The sequence below is a fragment of the Schistosoma mansoni genome, chromosome 1 (assembly GCF_000237925.1).
Source record: "Schistosoma mansoni strain Puerto Rico chromosome 1, complete genome".
NCBI lineage: Eukaryota > Metazoa > Platyhelminthes > Trematoda > Strigeidida > Schistosomatidae > Schistosoma > Schistosoma mansoni.
In genome coordinates, this window is record NC_031495.1 from 23,750,429 (window position 1) to 23,769,096 (window position 18,668).

General features: G+C 34.2%; 1 protein-coding gene across 1 annotated transcript in view; it reads left to right on the forward strand.

The window, feature by feature from the left end:
* The window catches only part of Smp_140570 (putative kinesin heavy chain), a gene marked incomplete at its 5' end in the record, with an annotated part of 44,762 nt that overhangs the window by 19,417 nt on the left and 6,677 nt on the right, over positions 1 to 18,668 (forward strand). Inside the window, 8 exons of the mRNA XM_018793739.1 lie at positions 920 to 1,026; positions 1,433 to 1,502; positions 3,024 to 3,096; positions 4,176 to 4,243; positions 5,259 to 5,356; positions 11,969 to 12,166; positions 14,162 to 14,259; positions 17,491 to 17,583. Coding sequence (XP_018648221.1) covers positions 920 to 1,026; positions 1,433 to 1,502; positions 3,024 to 3,096; positions 4,176 to 4,243; positions 5,259 to 5,356; positions 11,969 to 12,166; positions 14,162 to 14,259; positions 17,491 to 17,583 — 805 coding nt within the window. The remainder of the gene's footprint in view (positions 1 to 919; positions 1,027 to 1,432; positions 1,503 to 3,023; positions 3,097 to 4,175; positions 4,244 to 5,258; positions 5,357 to 11,968; positions 12,167 to 14,161; positions 14,260 to 17,490; positions 17,584 to 18,668) is intronic.

Genomic DNA, 18,668 nt, shown 5'->3' on the forward strand with positions numbered 1-18,668 from the left:
AATTAGTATCTTCATATAAAACTATCAGTTGAGCTTTTTATTTCAGGTTTTAAGTGTTGTCTTGTGAAGTTACCTGTTCTGAAATTCAAGTATTTTTTAAACGAATATCGATAATCAAAATTACTCATTAATCTGCACTGCCGAAATAATCCTAAAAATATCTCTAACATTTTAATGGAGTTTTGTTCTCTGAGCTGGATGGTTTGGTCGTGGAACTTTCATCATCGTTATGAACGACATCATCAGCACAAACTCCTGGTAGAAGCAAGGTGTTCAGAAGGACTATGAAAGCTTAACGACCAAACCATCTAGCTCAAAGAACAAAACTCCATCGAACTGATTCCCCTGAGCTACAAATTTTCTCCACCATCATAATATCTCTAACATTTGAAAATAGTGTACTATTGCGTACCCTGAAATCCAAACATCAGTAAATTCTCACGATTTTGAATATGTATTTCGTGCATCAGAATGACATTAGTTCAGATTATTTTCGTAATACTTATTTTGAATAACTAATGTCAATCAATGTACTATTTGTGATGAATGGTTAGTATTATAATACCGATAATGAAGCGGAACCACAAGTGGATAACATATTTCTAAATGGTTCATATTTCATAATACTTATGTGCCTAAATTTCTGACAACAAAATAAATGATATTTGTATCATTAAACTGGGATTTTTACAATTTTATGGAATCACTATTATTATTACTTAAGTTCATAATTACTATGATGTTTCAAGCAAGGTCAGTTAAGAAAATGCTATGCTGTATATTATGAGAGACGCATGGGCGAAAATTAGAAAATCATTCAGTGCATACTTAAAATTGAAAATGTAATAACTTGCATCCATGTGTTATGAAACTAACCACTGTTCCTTCGTTCTTACTTCCATAATGCATAAAAATTTAGTTTCGTTGAAATATACAATGAAAAAATTCATGATTTACTTAACAGTACAAAGGAACAATCATCATTGCGTATTCGTGAGCATCCTGATGATGGACCATATGTAGAAGGTAATGCTTTTTAGTCATTTATTTTCTCAAAACAACATTCTTCAGATCCGGAAAAAATTAATGAAACATCAAACTAATGATTTTGTCTGATACAATAGTTTGTTAATAACCTATTTCAATGTATTGACGTAAATAAGAACAAAATAGCTAGAACATTAGTACCTTAAGCAGATAGAATAGACACAATATTAGGTTGTGTTTTACTAGATGCAAATGGAGTTAACATTTATTTCAGTCACTAAATTATATGAAGAAATCCAGACCACTTATTGGTGGTTGGTCAGTAACTTAATTCTCAAACATGTCAAGCAGTGGTAAATTGTATAAGAAGTAGGTTTGAAATTAGTTGACATTACTTATTTACTACTGGTTTTGCCGCTAAAATATACCTTTTTATTTTTTACAGGTCTAATGAAAGCAACTTTGACTGATGTTGAGACTTTGCGTTCAATCATTGATAAAAGTATTAAAAATAGGTAAGTGTCGTAAATTGCTTATATTCTTCAACAGTATCAAGTATCTAGTACGAATAGTGTTGAAGATCTTATAAAATGCTAGAGATATTGAGTTCGTAATATTCAAACCGTTTCACCAAGCAATACTTACTAAGACGTTTAAGTTTATGAAATTAATTTATTGAGAATAAGTGTTTTCCTGAATACGCCGTTGACATTTTCAAAAATTAGTGAATCTAATCTAATTAGAAAGTGATGTATTTTTTTAACAATAAAGACAACAGTTATTTATATCAGAAGAGGTTTCGTGGATATTATAGCAATTTCAATAGTTGAGATCATTGGTCAATTGAAGCTAGATCACCATGGAAAACCTGAAAGCACTGGATGGCCATTTTGTCCTATTGTGGGACTCCTTAGCAGTGCGCATCCACGACCCCGACTGGCGAGATCGTATTGTGTGTGTTAATTCCAGCTGATTGAGGCAATGAAACCCTGTAATTACTGTATTACTTGAAACAAATATTTTCTAATTCTGGAAGTGAGTTATTCATATAGGTTTTTCAATAATGGCTGAAGTACTTATACGGCAAAACTATACATTTATTAGTTGAAATGTTTGAAGAGAACCTGCCTTAATATGGAACTATTTTGATAGCCATAAATTATATTTTAAACTTTTACAATAAATTTGCATTATAATAACAATTTGCAAATCACCAAAAAATATCTGTCAAACAAGTTTATTTTCAAAGTCGAGCTAGATTATTTATGCAAAAATAGTGGCACACTATTTAGAAGAAACTTATTTACATTGTCCTTCACAATTTTATGAATACATAACAGTGTGAATCAGTTCGCATTTATGAGGTAATCTTTTCTCGGTACTCAGACAAGCATTAATTTTGTGAGTTAACACTATACATCACTAGAAAAGCAAGAAACATGGGTGTATGAAAATAAATGATTTTGATCTGCTTTAAAGAAATTTAGTAACGTAGTGTACGTGAAAATGAACTCAAGGGCTTTGAGACATTGAGATGTTGAAGAAGTTCTTTGAGCTCAAGGAATGAAACTCCACCTAAAACTTTAAGATCTTTTATTAATTCATGACCCAAGTTATAATACCCTTAGGTTACATCACATTTAGTGATGATGGGTGGTAAATACAACCATTTGATGATTATTCTGTTATTTGATAATTATGGTTCTGTAAAATCACATGTATATTTCATATATTTCAAAAGAGGATTTAAACAAACCATATGTTTGTAACTTCATAAAACATCTTTGAATTCTTTCATTCATTCTTTATTTATTATAAAGTATCTACATTAAAGATTTTGGGCGATTTTGACGAAAATGAATTGCTTAGTATAATGTTCAAGAATTTAAATTACGATTGTTGATGAAATTGATGGTATAATCTACATCAATAAGGTTTTCGTACTACGCGGTAAAAAATATGATATCCTACTTGTATCAATTTTCATAAAAGAAACAGTAACGTACAAATTTTATTTGTTGTTTGATACCTTTTAGAACTACAGCCCCTAACCACAATCACGAAAAAAGTAGCAGAAGTCACGTAATTTGCACACTGTATTACCATGAGGTAGGTTTATACTATGCAACATAAATATCCACTAACAACTCAATATCGTGCTGTAGTACAATGGTGAATCTCTGAAAATATCTTTGTTATGTTTTTAACGTCATAAAAGTAATCAACATGTGCCTGGTTATAATAATTTAGAAACAGTTTGTTTAGTAATGATTCACAACATTTGTACAACCATATGATTTCATATAAATATTACTTCCAACTTGTTTTTTAGTGAACAAGCCACTATTCTACTATCGGATTTCGCAATATATGGATGTGACAAATAGTAAACATTCACACCCTGAAGTGCTATTTTCATTCAGCACTGAGAAAAATTTCTGTCTTAATGATTTGGATTTTCTTGTCCTCGTTAATTTATCCTTTACTTGAGAAAATATCCTTCTTAATTTTTCATAATAGTTTACTTTGACCGTTTATTTGGTAAAGGATTACTGCTTCTAACAGGATTTCTCTGAATAGTCGTCTGGCTTATTCTTCTCGATTCCCAGTTATCTATGTTCGACTATATATTACTCCGGCTATATGTAAACACTATCTTTGTCCTTTTAACGCACTTTACTATTATACATTTTTAATTAAGCTGATGAATTTGCTTCCAGCAAGTATTCTGGATAATAAAACGTTTTTCCATCCAAATCTTAACCAGAAAATGTGCTTCCTCAGATAAGTAATTGTTTATTAACTTCATTATGTTGTTTAAAAAAAATAAATTCGCATATTCTATTTCGTAGTAAACGATTAGTTTAAAGTACATATATGTAGTATGTAAGTAATGCAAGTAAACAAAACACTGACAGCCTAGAAAGATACCTCATGAAATCATAAAAAGTTTGCTTTCAAGTAAGTTATGATTCTATAACTCGTCAGGCACAAAAATTGATATTGTTTATGACTCAGGACAGTGTATCAATGTGACAAGGGCAAATTAAAACTATAGAACATGAAATATCAAGTAAATTAAATTTAATATTTTTTATATAAATAAGAAATGCAGTTTCTATTAAAGTTGTGAGTGGTCTTAGTGCTAGAAAATCGTATCCACAAAATTTGATTTATATTTGTTTCAGGAAAGATCTGGAAATGATTTCCCAAGAACGATAAACAGTAAACTCTGTCTAATTGATTTGGCTGGAAGGTAGGTTTTCAAAACATTTCATCAACTAAAAATTTCATTATACACTTAGACAGATTTCATACTCTTGAAACACTTGATAACGACGTTCTCACTTTTCTTACAAGTAGTAAACAATTTGCTATTGGATCACCTGAATAAGTTCAGACAATTTCACGAATTATCTGTGACAGAAAATTTAAAAATACAGACGACGTATAAGTCGTACAAGAGTGACCTGGTGCTTCAGAGACTAGGTTTTTAATAAATGAATCAAAAATTAAAATCTCTGTTCACTTTCGTTTGGGTATTAAAATCACATCACTAGCATTTAGATAAAGAGTATGGTTTACAGTCAAATACATTAACATGAACTCCGCAAATCAGTCACGTTATACAAAAAACTACATTTAATCACTACTTACAATAAGAATCGGATATTATCGTTATTTCTTTATGTTACGGAACATATAATTTTAGTTGAGTTTTAAATAAAAACTAATATGATAGAGTGTGCTAATCCAGTGATTCGTTTCAGCTAGAAGTAAACACTTAAACCAGTAGCAAAATGGCCTAGGAAACCATGATAGTATGAATTTTATTTACGCATGTATTTTTAAAAATGTGTTTGAACCTAATGACAGTTATTCTTTCTTAAAAATCATTTCATGAGAGTTATGTTATTTTATAGTAAAAGAAATGTCATCTCATGTTGCTTATTTTAAAAGTAAGAAATAAATTAACTCAGCTGAAACTTGTAAATATCTTGAAACGTCTTCAGCACGAGGTTGTGTATATTGTTAAATTTTATAGAAACCATGAACCAATCAACGGTAGATCACCATTAAAAAATGTGGAAGTTCTGGGCAGCCATTTTGTTTCACTTTCTGTGTCATTATCATTTTTTGTGATCTATATGCTTAGAACTTTATTTCAAAAGTCATTCACCCAATCAACATGTAGAAATACAAGCTGACCAATATATATTTGTATATATACAGTCGAGATTTTAATAACTTTTTTTTGATAATTACTTTAGTGAACGTGTGCATAGTTTGAATGATAATAAACGTTTCAATGAAGGCCGAAAAATCAACTTGTCTTTATCATGTTTGAGTACAGTTATCGGAAAACTAGGTGAGCTATACATAACATTTGTATGTTTTAACTTTTGTGTAAAGTGTATCTGCGGACATAGTAACATGTTCTATACCATTTGATTTCTTGAATTTTTTCTGTAGCTAATAACAAGTAAACTGTATTGGACTAGACACACTGTTTTTGTACACAAAGTTTAGGGTTAAACTGTTAAATAACTAAATCATTCGTTGTACATAAACTTTTCAGTTGTATTCCTTTATAGTCGATTCTTCCGACTATATGACTGGTTTTAAAGGTCGATTCTGGTGGAGGAAAAAGAGTAGAATCAACTTGGTATTCCGGCACGAAGCTTCTGTCTGACTCGTGTAGTTCTTTAGATAACCAATCAGGGTAATACGTAGACATGCACTTCAAAAAAGTTCGCTTTGTGTGACCAATATAGCATGTCATATACGAGCAAGTAAACTGATGGATTCACATTGGTTTAGTCCGATGGGGGAGTTTATCTACCACACAACTGTAAATCGAAGGTCGACTAGATAAGACAATACAAGGTTCAGCCAAACAGAATGTTCTCAAAAATCTCGAAAGTCTGTTTATTTTAGAATTTCGGCTTCATTATCTCATCTTCTTCGGTGCTATAAGCACTGTTTCACAGTAATTTTTGGCTCCAAATTTTTCTCATTGAATTTAAATAGACATCTGTTGTTGATAAGTATATGCTACAGTTTATCTGACTCGATGTCAGTTGTATCGTCAGAACAAACTCTCCTAGTAGCCGAGCAAAAGGAGTGAATTAGGTTTCTCTGTTGGTTCAATGTGATCTAAATTTGAAAATTCTTATACTAGCCATTCCAGGTTAGCTTTTTATATGTTAATCCCTATGAAAAACGATCTGGTCTCTTTTTCAAGGAGACATCTAAGAAGTGGAATTCGGAATCAGACTCTGATTTCATTATAAGTCTAATTCTTCGACGACAGCTGTTTGCCAGAATACCGCCGAGATCGATATGTCCATCACAAATAGTGATAGCATCATATTGGTATCTCTTGCATAGATGACAGCTACCAATTATTGGTCAAAGTACAGTGTTTTTCAAGTTTTACAATCAAACAGTCAGCTAAAATTGGATCGTGTGGTGACCCTTTTGCTACACCGTTGGCTTGAATATGTAACTCATTACACAATGAAAACCGGACATTGAAAGTGCATCAAAGCAAAAATTATTTTGGATAATGTAATGGAACACCTACATTATGTTTGTTGTTTACAACATGATCGAAAGGCAGGCAGATTGTTTGGAAAGAGTACCATTAGTAAATAAAGTGATAGCATCCATTAGAATTATCTTCTTTCCGTCTACGCTGGCATCGGATTATAAATCAACAAAATCAAATGAATAGGTAGTGGTGTTTCTAATGAGTTAATTTTTGGCTGGCCGAAGAATTTCAAAAATTCACTTACCAATAGTATTTTCTGGAGTGTTATTCACATACAACTAAACGCCTGAAGGAATATTTTTCTTGTGTACTTCATGGAGACCATAAAACCGTGGAATAACGGATCAAGTTGATCAAAGTTGCCCATAGAGGTCTCCACCAAAAACTGGTTCATCTTCTATCTTCGAAAATATCTTTACTCATTTCTACTCACTTTGTTCTGTATCGTTTTTCTAAGATTTTGCTTAAAAATTCTGCTGCTATGAAACAGAATGAAATATAAACTTGAAAAATAGTCCTTTCAATTCACGGTAACAATCCCGATGCTTTTATCCAGCGGACAGAATCTTTGTTTTTAAATTGATCAAGCAGTTGGGATTTATTCTTGTTAGAAAGCTGTCATATAGTTGTTAACTTTGTACTGGTATGTCGACTGCAACAATTTACAGTGATTGTTTTAAGTTGCTTATATAATTTTTCGGGAACATGGATAAGTTCGTTTGTCTGAAAGATCAGGCTTTTAAACATAATTTTAGTGCCAAGTTTACTGGCATTTGTGGAGTTTCAAACTTAGTGAAAAAAGCTGGTAATTGATAAATGTTTAGAACCTGAAAAAGTATTTCTCAATATTTCTGGATAGGAACTGTGCACCTCTGTTGGTCTCGAACTTTTCATCAACTGTATTCTCATGTCTTTTAAGAGTTTTCATTTTTGGTACGGTATCTATGCATTCTTTAAACCCATCACGCTCATTTTCTGTTGATTCATATAACAGACGTGTTCGTATTCAAATATTGTGTTTGATTTCTGATAATCCTGACCTTATTCTATCTATGTAAATAAATGAGAAAGATAACTTTGAGATATATAGCTAAGACAAAGTGACTTACAGTGGGACTTATCTTCACAGCTTATCAAAAATGTGATTCAGGCTGGACAAAAAATCGCAGAAACCTAATACTTCTTATTGACACTTGATCCTTGTTTGTCTTTAAATAAAAGAAGAAAATTGCTGTCACTGGAGAAGAATAGACTGACAACTGATTTAGTGATTCTCTCATTTACTAAAAACTTACAACTGTTAAAGCACCAAACAGAAAAAAACATATTTACCTCGAAATATTCAACTCTTCAAAATTCGTTTATCATTCTTATCAACAATTAAGGCAAATCAAAGAGTTTCACATGAACAGAAATATCTTCGAGATATTTTTTGTATCGTTTTCATTGCTTATTAGTATGATACTATTCAACTTTTATGGGAATATATAGAGTATTAAAATGTGATCAGACCTAATTCCCATATTCGTAATCTTTCAAGAAGTTTGGCGCACTTCATAAATAATTTATGTAAGCAAGTGAACATAATACGAACAACAAGGGAATTTATAAGGTTCAAAAAGAGATCTGTCAAATAAACGCAATTGACATGCTTTGTACTACATCATAATTCACCATTAATTTGGTTGAACAACTAAAGGCAGTTTACGTTTCGAAATATCCGGTTTGCCCTGATAGGCTTCTTTAATTGACTTATTCTAGCTGTCCGTCTTTATTCATTGCTCAGGTGATATTCGCTCACGATGAAATTTTTTATAAGCAAATGGATTTTCCACATCTGATATTTCCAAGTATTCTTTTTTTCAACTTTCCACCCGGAAATTATTCTTTATGGAAACTGGTGTTGATTAGATTTCCAATATCTTTAGATGCAGGGAAACAAAGACTGATTTTTAATTTCAAGCCAGGAACTGTGAATACTAATTATCTTTTGTAAGTAGTAAAAAGGTTAACAGCTACTCATTTCACCTGTTGTTTATCGTGTGTTTATTTAACACAATTGTTATTCAAACAGAAGTTGAAAAGCTACTGTGTGACTGAAAATTTGTTATACTTTTATTAGTATTGTATTAAAAAGGTTTTTCATTACAATACTAACTTAAATAGTTTACGAAACTTATATATTTTTATCATGATAATATAGGTTTTGTTGAATAAACAAAATGTTTAACCTTCGGCGATAATTTAATGTAGGCCTATTCCAATAAACAGCTTAAGTTTACTTATTTATCTATAAATATTAATTACTAACTCCAGTCAACAATACAATAGTCCTAAAAATGTATTAGGGGATTTTCATGGGATTCAGAGAATAGGCCACGTCTCCTGGTTAAAACATGTTTTGCCTTTGAAATACAAAGACGTTCTTGATCATTCAGTTTTCTGTTCGACTGAGTAGTTATTTATTTGAAAGCTAGCGATTAATGTACAATGCATTTAAATAAGGCTACAAATATACAAGTATGGTTGCAGTTTATTGTTAGGACAAAAAAAAACATCTATTTGAGATAATGGAGATTTGTATCTCAAGTGGGTGATTTCGGTAGAGTTTTGTTCTCTGAGTTGGGTGGTTTGGTTGTGAAGCTTACATCGTTCTTCTGAACAACATCATCAGCACAAACTTCTGGTAGAAGTGAAGTGTTCAAGTGCACTGTAGTCACTGCTCCTTACTGCCTCCTGATTTCGAACACCGTTGGGATTTATATAATAACGGTTATCAAGGCAATCAATTTACTATTTTAAGCCATTACAAAGTTGATTGAGTAGTCGTTCTTCTGAAAGATATTCAACTATGAAAGATATTTTTCTTGATATATTCGCACCGCAAGCATTTTGCAGTGTGTCCTCCTCCTCTTGGATGAGGTTTGTACACAGTTGATTTTGTGAGTTCTTGGGTTGTTGCTAATGTAATTGAGAATTTGATATATGTGGATCAGGTTTAAATGTACTTGAATCCCCAGGTTTACATATTGTTTCTAGTATTAATTGCATCCACCATCGTTCTCCACCATTTAAAAATTATATGAGCGAAGCACGCTTCTCATTGTTCGAAAATGGGAAAATCTCGCCAAACAGCAGGGTTCCACTCAAAAACAGCTGTTTTCTCCACGTATGTCTTTGTTGGCATGTTCTGCCAACAAGTGTAACATATAGACCTCCAATCAACTATTCAACGGGATGGATAATAGCTGAGCAACATGGAAGACAATTGGTACACCTAATGATAACTGACGCACACTACAGAATCTAGAAACACAACACGTCATGAATGACCAAAAAGAGAATCTAGAGAGGATATTCACACCAAAACATTTGGCAATCGTGACAGCAGCCACAAAGATATCATGTAGACGATACAGAGAACAAAGAAGAAACGCCATCAAGAAAAAATTAATCGAGATTTCAAAACCACTCACGGAAGAAGACACAAACAACTGCGTGGTCATCTTGCCAAAGCAAGCTCAGACAAACATAGAACACGTACTATGAAAAGGAGTAAGCTACAATACCAGTGACGCCTAAGAACTAGAGCTCTTCGCCGCATTAGTAATCACTCAAAACTCCCTGAATATGTGAAGAAACTCAACAGGAAATAAGACAAACCATAGTACCACTGACTCGACGGAACAATAACAACACCCAACTAACTTCACAAGATCAAAAAGCCTTGAAGAAACTGAGAACTAGGGAAGATATCGTCACAGTCCCAACGGACAAAGGACACACTACAGCGATTATTGGCAAGGAAGAATATATCAGGAACTACTTTAGGATAAAGGCGTATATAAATCGATGGACACAAATCCAGTCAAAAGGCTATACAACCGAATCTCGAGGGCTTTGAACAAGCCCGTAAAAGCAGGACGAATATTGAAGCATGATCAGTAGCAAATGAAATTCAATGGACCAGTACTCTCCTGATTCTACGGTAAGCCAGAAACACTCAAACTGAACACCACACTACGTCCAATTGTAGCACTCCCTGGAATCCCAACATATAAATTGTTGGGAGCAATTTCGCGAATATTGAAACATTTAGTTGATTCCATCCATCAAATCTCCAATACAATTCCTGGATAAGATTAAGGAGATCCAAATTAACAACGACGAACTGATGGTATCCTTTGATGTAACAGCCTAATTTCCCTCAGTTGTACCAAGCTCAGCAAAGGAAACTGTATACGTGCTTCTCTTCTACGATATATATTTCACAAAGAACACAAAGCTTCAAAGTCACAAATTACTTATTGATTATTGCTTAACAACATAGTGTCAATTCAACAACAATATCTACGAACGAATGAAAGTAATGCAAATGAGAATACCGATATCAGGACTTATTGCAGAAGCTGTGATACAGAGACTAGAAACCTTGATCTTACCAGTGATCCAGCCGAATATTTAAATGAGTTATGTGGACGACACATTTGTCATCGTTATAAAAGATGAGCTGGAAACCACCACAAGTCTGATCAACAACGTCTTCGATAACATAGTGTTCATAACGGAAGAAAGGTCAAACAACAAACTATCATTTTTGAATGTACTAATCACCAGAAACGACACAGGAAAGCTGGAGATTCGAATGTATCTCAAGCCAACCCACACAGATCAAATTCTCAGTTACGATGGCAACAACCCAAGAACTCATATAATCAACTGCGTACAAACCCCTTCATCTTCTTCCGCACGAACATCAATTAGCGGTCAATCGTTATGACATATCCTCGCTTATATCAATCCATGTAGACAGCTGTGAACACACATCCGACTGGAAAAAAGTTGAGATCTTGAATAGAAGGAATTCTAAAAACACTAGAGAATTGTTAGAGGCTGGGCGCTCAGGTTTATCAGTAATCAATAAACACATTGAAATCGACCTAATCTACCAACTAATCAGAAAAATCATGGACAAAATATTGAACCGATAATCAAATCATTGAGAGATACATTCAAAATAAAGAAGTAAACAATGACAGTTAAGGGTCAACAAAACCCAATCGAGATCGAGGTCTACAGGACAAGCTGTAAGTTATGTTTGGAGGAATTCGAACACTTCACTTCTACCAGAAGTTTGTGCTGATGATGTTCAGATGAACGATGTAAGCTTCACAACCAAACCATCCAACTCAAAGAACAAAACTCCACCAAAACTTTGTCTACTCCACTTTTATCTTTTGTTGAGTGGTTTCTGACTAGAAGTTACGTATTTTATGTAATAAGTTGAGAACATAAATACTCATGCACTTTTCTAGTAAGTAGCAGTCACCAGTTTACAAAATAAAATATTTTCATGTTTTATCACTCATATCAGTTTGATGAGTTCAGTTAGTTATATTAACTATAATCTCTTTAATTTTAATTCAGCTGAAAGAAATTCGATCTTTAGCAATGATTCGGAACTAGCAGCACATAGTAGTCAGTCCACATTGAATAGTACCAGAAGTTCTCTCCATTCAAGTACTCATCACAGCAGTTCATTTCATATTCCTTATCGAAATTCCAAGTTAACATGGCTGTTAAGAGATTCTTTGGGCGGAAATGCGCATACCACAATGATAGCAAGTAAATAAGCTATAAATGTAATTTTTGTTGTTCTGATTTTAAAATGCTTGACGATATCAGTTTTTGTATAACCATGCAAATCAGCTTCATGTAAGTTTCTAATGAATAATATAATGGATCAGTAAAATAAGCGGATAACATTTCTAACCACTTTATTTGATTATTAATTTAGAATTTCATGATAAAAATAAGGTTTTATCACATAAACGGAAAGTATATGAATAAAAAACTATTCTAACCAATAATAATCAACAATAATAAAACAGGTCAGCAGTAGATAGAAATGCAATGGAATAAAACATACTATTTTCCAAAGCTGTGTAGTAAGAATGAGTCTATTGATTTATTTTAACTTACTGCAAGGAAGTGCATTACTTCTTCCTGTACAGAAGTTATAAAAACAATTATAGGTTTGAAAAAATATTTTAAGTCCTTTACTTAAGTTGTTTCATTTACAAAAGCACTTAAGATGTCATTTATGTCATCTCAATCATGATTAAAATCATTTTAATTCGAGAATATTTAATTTTAAATTTTACGGTAGGCCTTCATTGTACTGATGTGTTTACATAAATTATTTAATTAGGGTTGAAGAAGAAACGAATAGATCTACTAGCGATACTGCTCAACCCCTTAAGTACAAACACACAGTTTCTTTGACCTCCCTAAAAATTTCTGATAATAATAACCCTGTTTCAACAAATTCGTTTATGTCAAGGAAAATCTTAAACTTTTTCCAACAGCATTAATCTTTTGAAAAATCGAATAAAAAACGTTTCACTACTTATAGTGAAAAGTCTTCGTTAGAGTTGGAGATGGAATAAAGGTAGGCAAATATAAGGCAATAAATATAGGAGAATTTCAAAAATCATTGATTAGGCTGATTATCTGTACGGTAAGTATATGAATGTTGTAGAAGTGAAAACTGAGAAATATATGGCACCAGGTAATTAAAACTTTGAATTTGTAGTCACACTGTTTGTAATATTTGTTACAAGGAAGATAAACTATCAAAGTTAAAAGTTCAGGGTTAAGTTAAATGGAAAGGAAAAGAAATTTTAAGTGAGGGAATAAATTTCTATGTTTCACAATCAGACATTAGGGAAAATGCCACTAACTCAATACAAAATTAATGCCAGATTTAGATTCATTTCATATTTTTTGTTTAAATCTCTCCATTGATGTTTAGGACTGCAACTGATCAGTCTCTTATTAACATATGTACATCCTGTGCGGATTGCCTGGATCAGTTACAGCCCTAAACATCAATGGGAAGATTCAAACGAACAATATAAGCTAGTGGTTATCATTACTCAGTAGCTAAGTGGATAACGTGGTAACGTTTGAGGTAGAAGATACTGGGTTCGAATCCCGGGATAGACATTGACCCCGGTACATCCATGCCCGACTGGCATGTCCCAAATATGACGGAACGTGCGCTCTAGATTCCAATGCTGGTCTCCATCCATCTTTGTTTTTAATAACAGGGTTTTTTTTAATTGATGGATTTACTTTTATTCTTTTGATGGCTTTGAGAGACTCAGTATCCTTTATAAATCATTTGCTTATTGATTATCCAATATTAGCGTTATGTTCACAATTACCCAGATGATGTGAAAGATGACTCTCACTCCCTTTCCATTAATGTATCTACATCATCACAGACACAGAAACTAGTAGAGATAAAAAAACTACTAACTAATTAACTTCTAGCCATTTCAACATTTATACAATCTGTCCACAAATAAGAAGCGCTTCAATCAAAGCTTTTTGTAGGGTTATCAACACATGTCCTTTTGATAAATCAACTTTAAAATCGCTCATTAATATTATCTTAATTACTACAATCCAGAATGTATAATATATAATTCATTCCATTACCCACTAAGTTTAGCTATACCTTACAATCTATAAACTATAAACTAAAAATTTATTGAACTTCGAAGAATACGATTTTTTAATTGTTTTTTAATGGTTTATTTCACTTCTTGACAGCTATATCACCCTCTTACAAATATTACAACGAAACGTTGAATACTCTACGTTATGCTCAACAAGCCAAGTTGATCAAAAATGTACCCAAAGTGAATGAGGTAAATAACATGATTACTTACTTACTTTCTTACTTACTTACGTCTGTTACCCCTAATGAAGCATAGGCCGCCGAGCAGCATTCTACAACCCACTCTGTCCTAGGCCTTTCTTTCTAATTATATCCAACTGTTGTTCATTCTTCTCATGTCTGTCTCCATTTCTCGGCGTAATGTGTTCTTCGATCTTCCTCTTCTCCTTTGGTCTTCAGGATTTCGTGTGAGGGCTTGTATTGTGACGCAGTTGGGTGCATTCCTCAGTGTGTTTCCTATCCACTTCCAGTCTTTCTTCCTGATTTCTTACTTCGCTGGACTCTGGTTTGTTTTCTGGCTTGTTGCTGATAGTGTCTGGCCAACAGATTCGAAGTATTTTGCGCAGACAACTGGTAATAAACACTTGTATCTTCTGGACGATGACGTTCGTGGTTCTCCAGGTTTCCACCCCATACAGTAGAACTGTCTTGACATTTGTATTGAAAATTCCGATCTTGGTGTTGGTTGACAGTTGTCTATAGCTCCAGATGTTCTTCAATCGTAGACATGCTGCCCTTACTTCGACGATCCGCGTTTTCACATATCCATAAGATCCCCCGTGTTCATAAATGATGCTGCCCAGATAAGGAAAGGTTTTCACATCCTCAAAAGCTTCTCCGTCAAGTGTGATTCGATTGGTGCATGTGGTATTGTATCGGAGAATCTTGCTTTTCTCTTTGTGTATATTGAAGCCTACTGCTGCTGAGGCTGCTGCTACACTGGTCGTCTTCTCCTTCGTTTGTTGTTGCGTGTGTGATAGAAGAACCAGATCATCTGTGAAGTCTAAATCGTCCAGCTGCAACCTACCTGTCAATTGTATTCCGTGCTCCCCTCTAAATGTTGACGTCTTCATAATCCAGTCGATCTCCAGGAGAAAGAGAAAGGGTGAGAGTAAGCAACCTTTCCTAACACCGGTCTTTACTTCTGATGAGTCAGTGAGCTGTCGTCCGTACACGATTTTGCATTTTAATCCATCATAGGAATTCCGTATGATATTGACTATCTTCTCAGGCACGCCGTAGTGTCGAAGAAGCCTCCATAGTGTTGTCCCGTCCACTCTATCAAATGCTTTCTCGTAGTCAATGAAGTTGATGTAGAGTGATGAATTCCATTCAGTTGATTGTTCCACAATAATCCGTAGAGTTGCGATTTGGTCTGTACACGATCTATCCTTACTAAATCCAGCCTGTTGATCTCGAAGTTGGGCGTCTACGGTGTCCTTAATCCTGTTCAACAATACCCTGTTGAAGACTTTTCCTGGTATTGAGAGAAGATTGATGCCTCTGTAGTTATCGCACTTGCTGATATCGCCTTTCTTTGGTATCTTGATCAGAAGTCCTTCTTTCCAGTCTGTTGATACTTGTTCTTCATCCCAAATCTTGCTTTCAATACCTCTGCTGGAATGTTGTCTGGTCCTACTGCTTTGCCGCTCTTGAGTTGTCTAATGGTCATGCTGATCTCTTCAACCTTTGTTCGGCCAACATCAATCGAGAGGTCAGTGGGTGTTACTTCGATGTTGGGTGGTTTCAGTGGAGCTGGTCGATTCAAGAGTTCTTTGAAGTGTTCTACCCACTTGTTTCGTTGCTCTTCAATGTTGGTGATTATTTTGCTTTCCTTGCTTTTCACTGGTCGTCCTGGTTTACGGTAATTTCCAGCAAGTTTCGTTGTTGTATCATACAATTGTTTCATGTTCCCTTCACTGGCAGCCTTTTCTGTCGTCATTGCTAGATCTTCCACATATTTACGTTTGTCGGTTCTGATGCTCCTCTTCACTTACTTGTTTATTTCTGTGTATTCAGCTTGTATCTTTCTCTGTTTTTGTTCGGCTGATATTAATGACTGTCTTCTTGTTCCTACTTTTTTGAATCTCATCCAGTGTATCAACAGTGATTCATTCCTTGTGATGGTGATTTTTGTTGCCCAGAACCTCCTGGCATGTTGAAATGATTGCCACGTTTATCCATTTCCAGTTGTTCTCCATAGTAGTTCTCTCTCCACTGAGTAGCTCATGGAAGGCCTGGAACCTGTTGCTGGGGGCTATCGTGAATTTGTTAAGTTTGTCAGTATCTCGAAGAAAAGCCACATCGAACTTTTGTGATGTTGTCCGCCCTGTTGTCCAGTGCTTCTTATTTTTAATTTCATCTTAGTGGCCAGCAAGTGATGATCTGATGCTGTATCAGCTCCTCTCCTGGTTCTCACATCCTCCATCGTTTCCCTGAACTTTTTGTTGATGCAGATATGGTCGATTTGGTTCTGCAAGGAGTGATTCGGTGAAGTCCATGTGGTTTTGTGAATTTGCTTGTGTGGGAATATAGTCCGCCTATGATCAATTTGTTGAGGGCACATAGGTTTGCAAATCTCTCACCAGTTTCGTTCCTTTCTCTTAGTTCATGTCGTCCCTTGATGTCTTTATCTGCGGTGTTGTCCATTCCAACCTTGGCATTTAGGTCTCGCATCATATTGGTCAAGTCCTTTGTTGTGGATTTTTCAATGATTCACCGCAGCCTATCACAGAATCACTCCTTAAAGTCTTCATTGTAATCGTTGGTAGGCGCATAGCATTGGATAACATTCATTGTATTACCCTCTTTCTTTATTTTGAAAGAGGCTTTGATGATTCTGTGTCCATGAGATACCCATCCTATGAGTACATTTTGTGCTTGTTTGGACAGCATCAGTGCAACTCCTTGTGTATGTGGAGCATTTTTTTCTTCATGGTCGGACTATAACGGCAGCTCCCCTGAAGATAGTCTTTGTTGTCCAACCTGCGTCCAATGTGTTTCACTGATTTCGAGTACCTCCAGGTTGTATCTTTTCATTTCTGCAACAATTTGGATGGCTCTCCCGGTTTTCCACATTGTACGAACATCCCATGTACCTAAATTAATGGTTGCTCAGGTTGTCAGAAGAGGCATCAGCTTCGTGACTTAGGAAGGAACTCAGCTTTCAATATGAGGCGTCATAACTCTTTTAAATGAAGACCTTCTAACTCCCAGGACAGAGTTAAAATGGTTTGAAATATGTTTTCTGGTTAGTGTTTTTTAGCGAGTTAGTTTTCTACGGGATTCGATTGCTAACCGCATGCCCAACCCTCCTCCTTTATCCAGGCTTGGTACCGGCATTAGCCCCTGAGGAGATTACACGCGGAGTTAAATAACATAAAATTCAAAGAATTATTTATATTATGATTTTGTTCATTAGGATTCATGCACAACTTATATAAAACAACTGTTGAACGAAATTTCGACATTGAAACAAAGGCTTTATGAAAAAGATTATTGTACAGTTGGAAGAGTAAGTTAGTAAATACTTTCTATTGATTTTATTTTCGGTTGTTTCCTCTCTTCATGAACTAATGTTTAACATTTTTTTAATATTTACAAATTTGGTAAACTGTAGAGAAAACGATATGATCATTTGGACATCAAAAAATACATACATGATTCTTGTTTTCTCACAGTCAGTCCAAAGACTTGCGGTCACGTGAATATCTGGTAGGGTATTGAGTTTGAGAGCAGTTTATATTGTATAAATGTGATGAAAGAATACAAATAGCAAACAAGCACTTCATTGTTTTGAAGGTAATTGTAGAATGTTCAAGTATTCGACTTCTACAGTAACAGTAAGATAATGACTTGTGACAGCGAATATGTTTATGGAAGGATGGTACTAACATATTTCTGAGAATAATTGACTGAATAGTATAAATAACTGAATAAATAGAACTTTTCAAATTCGTCGATAACCTGTAGTCTAGTCACTTTAAACTTCAGTCAATATCCTGAATAAATAGATTAAGTAGTAACATGTTTAAACCTCTTGGCCACTATGTCGCAATTGAAGTGAACAAATTTCACCAGTGTGGTTTCATGGAAATGAAACATAGATCCAAGTCACTTTAGCAATTTCCTTCAACCAACTAACAATAAAAGTTGTTTTTCTATCAGTATACGTTAATTATGTTATTCTAAAACTCACTTATCAAGTAAGAATTTTCCAACATCGTATTAATTGCCTAAAAGCTGGCATCTGTTACAGAAATGTGGTTTATTATTTCGTGAACTTGAATATCCTTAGATAAGAGTGAAAGTTTCGATTGACGCCTACTTGAAATACGAAATTTGAACTATAAATATATTATGGAGAACATAGTTTCGGTACCTTTTGTTGTAGTTATTTAAAACTAATATGTTCGAATAAATGACTAACTAGTCAGTTGTACTCAACAAACCATTAGTTACTTGGTTTACTCAAAAATTGAACAACTTCAAATATGACATCATCGGTCAACCATATGTGCATAAATTTTAGCCTAGCCATAGTCATAGTGAATCAGCAAACAAATGTCACGGGCTGAAGAAATGATACTCTACATTTGT